General features: G+C 37.9%; 1 protein-coding gene across 1 annotated transcript in view; it reads left to right on the top strand.

Moving 5' to 3' along the window:
• Nucleotides 1-6,466, top strand: part of BCCIP (BRCA2 and CDKN1A interacting protein) — a 17,359-nt gene extending 10,893 nt beyond the window's left edge. Inside the window, exons 6-9 of the mRNA XM_074590383.1 lie at nt 232-324; nt 1,608-1,795; nt 2,421-2,598; nt 6,056-6,466. Of these exons, the coding sequence (XP_074446484.1) occupies nt 232-324; nt 1,608-1,795; nt 2,421-2,598; nt 6,056-6,226 (630 nt within the window). The 3' untranslated portion in view covers nt 6,227-6,466. The remainder of the gene's footprint in view (nt 1-231; nt 325-1,607; nt 1,796-2,420; nt 2,599-6,055) is intronic.
• Nucleotides 6,467-6,592: the final 126 nt, after the last annotated feature.

The raw sequence follows: 6,592 nt of genomic DNA on the forward strand, positions 1-6,592 counted from the left end.
TGTAGAAGATAGATGACCTGGCTCTCTATATAGTTGGCTCTAAGTACACAGAGACATTCAATGATGCGGCACTTTCATAACCGTAACCAGAATTTGTAGGTTGTGTGTTTGTACAGATTACCTAGATGGTTTTCATCTGCTGAGCATCTTCGGGAAAGAAAAACATTTCTTGCTGCAGAGAGTGGAAATAGAATGTCATTATGAGTTGTTACTTTTTCTTTCATTAAATAGCAAGCAGAAGTCCAAGAAGACAGTAGTGACGATGATGAAGACGATGATGAAGTCTTTGGTTTTATAAGCTGCTTAAACTTAACGGAAAGAAAGGTTGGTATCCCTTATTAGTGTCTAGACAGTAATAAGTGAGACTGCATCCTGCTTTTCTGCCTTGTATAACAAGCCTAGACAGCCAGATCAGGATTTTGAGTTCCACCATGGAGGACTACGGTCCAGTAGTCTGGAGGCACCAGTATAGGTTAGGGGTGGACCTGCTGGAAAGCAGCTCTGGAGAAAAGGATTTGGGGGTCTTGGTAGACAGTAAATTATCCATGAGCCAGCAATGTGCCCTTTTTGCCAAGAAGGCCAATGGAATTCTGGGCTGCATGGGGAAGAGTGTAGCCAGCAGGTCAAGGGAGGTCATTCTCCCCCTCTGCTCTGCACTGGTGAGGCCACAACTGGAATACTGTGTCCAGTTCTGGGCTCCCCAGGTCAAGAGAGACAGGGAACTACTGGAGAGAGTCCAGCAAACTCTCGGTTAGGGCAACAAAGATGATTGAAGGGTTGGAGCATCTCCCTTATGAGGAAAGGCTGAGAGAGCTGGGACTTTTTAGCCTGGAGAAGGGAAGGCCGAGGGGAGACCTTATTAACGTTTACAAGTAGCTAAAGGGTGGGTTTAACGAGGATGGAGCCAGACTCTCTTCAGTGGTTCCCAGTAACAGGACGAGAGGTAACGGGCACAAGCTGGAACACAGGAAGTTCCAAACAAATATGAGAAAAAACTTCTTTATGGTGAGGGTGACAGAGCACTGGAACAGGCTGCCCAGGAAGGTTGTGGAGTCCCCTTCTCTGGAGACTTTCAAGCCCCGCCTGGATGCAGTCCTGGGTGATGTGCTCTAGGCAATCCTGCTTTAGCAGGGGAGTTGGACTAGATGATCTCTGGAGGTCCCTTCCAACTCTGAAAGATTCCGTGATTCCGTGAAAATTTACACCTCACTTAGCTTTCTTTTGGATCTAGTCCTGTGAAACTTGCTGAAGGTCAAACATAAAGCAAAGAGTGGAACAGAGAGTTAAAACTATGTACCCTATGTTCTAGGGTAACAGAGCTGCCAGCCTCTTGTATTTCTTCACTTTCATCTTTTGCAGCTTTTGAGTTTTGCTGTTTAGTGTACTGGTTTTGCAGCTCCTAGCTGTGTTTCTATCAGTTAAGAACCTTTGTTTGCCCTCAGCTTCAGGGTGGGTAAATAATTTCAGAGAAATTGTACAGTGCTTTAGAGACTGCTTAAGGAAATCGACAGTAGTCCTGTAGAATATTCCCCTGAAGTTCACAGTCAATGTTTTCTTGTATAAATAATTGTTCTATAAGGTAAAGAAAATATACCTTTTGATTCTAGGGTACACAGTGTGCTGAACAAATCAAAGAGCTGATTCTAAGTCGGTGTGAGAAGAGCTGTGAACAGCATGTAGTTGAACAACTGAATAAGCTCCTAAATGACAGTACTAAGCCTGTGGGTCTTCTGCTAAGTGAAAGATTCATTAACGTACCACCACAGATTGCTCTGCCCATGCACCAGCAGCTTCAGTAAGTTTGTTTGGGTTTTCTTTGACATGATGTTGAATAGTACTTTTTCTTTTTTTTCAGAAATCTTATGTATATAGAACTATTAAGACAGGTGATACTATAGATACAAGTAATACATGAACAAAAAAAAGTATGTTCATCTCGTATAAGGTCTTCAGTTAATTATTTAATATTTTTTATGTCTGTAGGCTTTTCAAACTGTTTTTACTTTAAGATGGAGAAAATAATGTTTAACGCAAGGGTGGGCAAGAGTATGTTCTGGCTCTTCAGTTATAGTTCCTCGTGCGAGTGATAATGTGATGAATTTTCAGGAGAGTTGCGCTTAGAATCATTTCACAGACTCTTTACCATGAATGTGATTTTGGGAACAAAAAGGGTTATATTGTGAGGTGTGGAAAGACATCCATGTTTTTATTGTTTTAAAGTGCAAATAGTATGTTTAAGTACTAGGAATGCATGTTGCAAAATTTGTGTTCTGTGGTACTTGTAAAAGAATCAGCTACAATGTGAATATCCTTCTATGCTAATACGTTATAAGGTTTACTTATACACTTGTTGAGGGTTTAAATTGTGTATGCAAACATCTAGTTTTAAATTGTATGTGTAAACATTTATTTATCTTTAGGAAAGAGTTGACCGAGGCACAGAGAACAAACAAACCTTGTGGAAAGTGCCACTACTATCTTCTTATCAGCAAGACCTTCACAGAAGCCACAAAGAGCAGTTCTAAGAGGAGGGAAGGGAGAAATCAGCAAAAGGAGGAATTAATGTTTGCAAATGCCGAGGAAGAATTCTTTTATGAGGTAACATATGTGATTCTTTTAATTAAAAATGTTTATTTTTCTTTATACATCAGCAAAAAAGGTGTTTCACTTTAAATTCAAGGGAGGCTTTTTAAAATATATGTTCATGTATCTTTTAAACTAAATCCAGCTTTTTTTAGAGTAGTATTGAGAGATGAGCAAGCAACCTATTTTTGTGTATTGAACACAACACCTTTTGTATTTAGAGAACCATGGAGAAGTATGCCATCCATGAATCCAAATTATTAATTGTGATCTGATACAAATAACATATTAGTAAATTCATGCCAACACAGAGGATTAATTTAATCTGACTACAAGATGGTATGGTGTAGTCTCTACCTGTGGCAGCATTACTACCTGATAGAGTCTCAGTGCTATGGGGATAAGGGAAAAATTAAAAGAATACCTAAATAAAGGAAAGACCAGATGTTACTTTGTCTTGAGGCCAGTTCTTGTCCTCAAAGAATTAACAAGCTTCATCTCTTTATTCATATTGCAGTGTTGTAGAGATTGAATTGAATGTAATAGTTGTCAGACTTGTTGAAATACTGTGAAGGAAATATCCACGTTTTCAGGGTGAACATATGGTAATAAATCTGGATATTGAATTTAGCAGCATGGCCCAGGCCGCCTGAGTTTAAAGAAGTTTGAAATTCCTTTTGTTTGGGGAACAGTGCAGTTGTCTTCTTTAATCTGAATAATAAGAAATGTGAAAGACTTGTTAAATCGGTGTGTCATCTGAACAGAGGAGGCTGACGGTGGGTGTGTGGATTGCAGGAAGTGCAGGTTAGTTTGAATATCCCTCAGTGAGATTCGAGCTAACATGATTTACGTCACAAATGGTGTTCAAGAGTGGCAGCTCAAACAAGAGGTAGTAACTTGTAAGGGTGCTCTAACTTAATCATGTGTCACAGCTTTAGAAAAATAAAGATGCAGGAAAATGCAGAGGAGTCTCTGTTGTTAGAGTCTCGATCAGCATCTGCAATGCATGTTAATACTTCAATACACAGATTTCTTTTCCTTGCCCCTGCGTAGTTAGTCCTGTGTCAGAAAAAAAAGCTGTTGAGGCTTTATTTAGACTTAGTAATGCAGCTAAATGCATTTCTCTGAGATCTCTTCCCAAGAAACGAAACAGATACAAAGCTCTGCATTTGTGTCATCATTGTATTATGTGGAAGGCTGATTTATCTATTTCCTTTTGGATGCCTATTACTATAAAAAGTGTTTCGAATAAAAAACTTTTGAAGATCCAAACAAGTAGCTATCGCTTCCCTTTTCTGTCTGTGTTCTACTCAGGGCAAGTATTTTAATAAAAACTGCTAAATTACTGGCAAACCGTCAACACAATTCTGCTGGTCCCAAACCGAGTCGGGAGAGGGGAAGATGCGGGAAATTAAATTTAAAAAGTACTTTGAAATGCAAAGAATTTTTCTTTTTTTTTTTTTATTTTTTCAAAGCTTTAAAAATACTAGTCTACAATATTATTCCTTTGTCAAGAGCACATTATTTTTCACATCTGGCAGTGCCTACAGGGTAAAGTACGTGCATCATATGGTTAATGGAGAGGTTCCTGTGTGTAATCATTCATGACATTCTCTGTTAGAGGCTATGATCTGGCTGTAATTTTATTTCTTGGGAAGAAGAAAAATGTAAGTGGGGGATTTCATTGTTAGCTATAGGGAATACTGTTGTAGCCTCTATGCAGTAACAACCATGGGATTTTATTTTTTTGTTCCTGCCACAGCAGCTTTACCAACTGAACTTGAACTCTGTGTAAACATGTTATTGAAAAACTGAAGGTGTCCACAGGTGTTATGTTCTAGAAGGCCTATTTCGTATTTATCTCTGTTTTGTTATTTCAAGTGGCATTGTAAAGACTAACTGTGCTTTTATCTAAATTGCAATAATTTTCAGCTCAAGTGGATAGACTCAAACTGAACGTGCTTTTCTTTTTAACAGTCTTTCTAGTGTTTTTAACAAGTTTATTTTGAACATTATGGAGGATATTAGATTAAGTGGGTCTCTGTACTTAATAATGTATATGTGTTAAATTAGTGTTGGAGCATATATCCTCCCTGATCACACATAACGTTAATTAGATTGCCATAAAATAGTATTAAATGTGGTGAGGCAGACGCTTAGAGGCAAATAAAACAGAGAGATGCCTTCTTGCACTTGTCAGTTCCCTGTGCTTTATTCTGTTCCTTAAAATGTTATTGAGGGAGCAGAAGAAAAGTTCCATTACAACCAGACATGGAATTGATTAAAGGTTTAGGGCGTCCATTGCTCAAATTGTTTGTTCTTGAACAAAGCCACTCAATTTGATGGTTCTTCCAAAATTAAATTTACAACCTTGAGATACTGTTAGGAAATAGCAAACCTAAAAGGAGACTGGATCTTAACTTTCCCTGCAAAGGAAAGAGGTTAGATAAGGTTTTCCATTTAGCAGTTCAATTCATACTTCTTCGTCTGACTTGTGTGAGAACTAGAAACATTTGTTAGGTAAGTTTTTCTTATCCATGAGGCATTTTGCCTGGAAAAGCCAGTAAAAAGGGACTGTTCTATATGTATGCAGTATATATCACTGAAAAGAAATAACACACATTATGGACACCTACCCTTTTGAAGAAGCAACCTTTATAAATATGTCTTCCAGTGGCTTCAGCCATCTAGAGACTTTCCAAGGGCTTTTTGAAATTCTGCTCAGGGTTCATATTAGTGCCTATCCCCTTAATATATAATTTCTACTGTCAGTGTGAAAGAGAGGATTACTGTACCACATATGCTTACAGATAGGTTAATTTTTAGGACTCGGCAGTTTTAGATTAGGCCACGAGCAGAGCCTGTTCGTTGCTACAGGCCTTCAACATGTTGCCCACACCAAGCTGTCATCTTTAATGCAGGCTCCATTCTACCTGTGCGCTCTCACTGTTCCATTTATCTGGGTTTTGGCTGATCTGCTAATTCTTAAAATCACACAGCTAGTGGTTTGCTCTCGTTCCAGAGTTGCAGGTCTATTAAGAGCCTGATGTTTCTTTGGTCGAGGATCCTTGCTAGTTGGCACAATAGCTTGTAAGGGTCAGCATTCGTTAATGTGAAAATATGGAATGAGATGCTGTCTTTAAACCATCTAAAATGAGGCACAGTAAGCATATAAAGGTGGCATTGGCTTGGGTTTTTCCCCTCTTAAGTCTTATTTCTGATACCAAAATGTAATGATAGCAATCGTTTGAGAATGTAATATGAATGATATAAATTCTGTGAAAAGCAAATAGTTTAAAGCACTTAATAGTCTTGTAGGGGTTTTTTTGGTGGGCCTTTTGAGAGGGAAGGAGATAACTTCTTAAAAGCATGTGCATCATTTTTATCATTATTTTTACTTTCTTTAGATGATGTATTAATCTTCATGATAATTAAAAACGTTAATCCTAATGCATTTATTTCTGTTGTTTAGAAAGCCCTTCTGAAGTTCAACTACTCTGTGCAAGAGGAAAGTGACACCTGTTTGGGTGGCAGATGGTCCTTTGATGATGTACCAATGAAACCTTTGCGGACTGTTATGATAGTTCCAGCTGATGGAATTAATGATATTATGGATAAACTCAAAGACTATCTCTCACTCTGAACTTCCCTGCAAACACTGTTTTGTATAAAGCAGCCATACAGAGCTATGACTTCACAATATTTCCAGAAGACTGCAATGTTAATGGTTTTGTACTGCTCAAATGCTTCTTCTGTACACTTAGAAGGCAAGCAGGTGGTACAACTAAAAATATCCATCAAATTAGTATTTTTAAATATTGCGTCGTAATATACTTTGGTATCATCATTAAACAGGCAATAAAAACCCAATGTTACAAGAAAACTTGAAGATCTGCTCACTATGTTTTTAACCAAAAATAAATCATATATTTTTGTTATGAAATAATGCATGCAACTCCTTTTGTTAAGAAAGTGCTTCTTCTAAATGTTTCTTCTGTTCAATACGTTT

The sequence above is a fragment of the Larus michahellis genome, chromosome 6 (genome assembly GCF_964199755.1).
Source record: "Larus michahellis chromosome 6, bLarMic1.1, whole genome shotgun sequence".
Lineage (NCBI taxonomy): Eukaryota > Metazoa > Chordata > Aves > Charadriiformes > Laridae > Larus > Larus michahellis.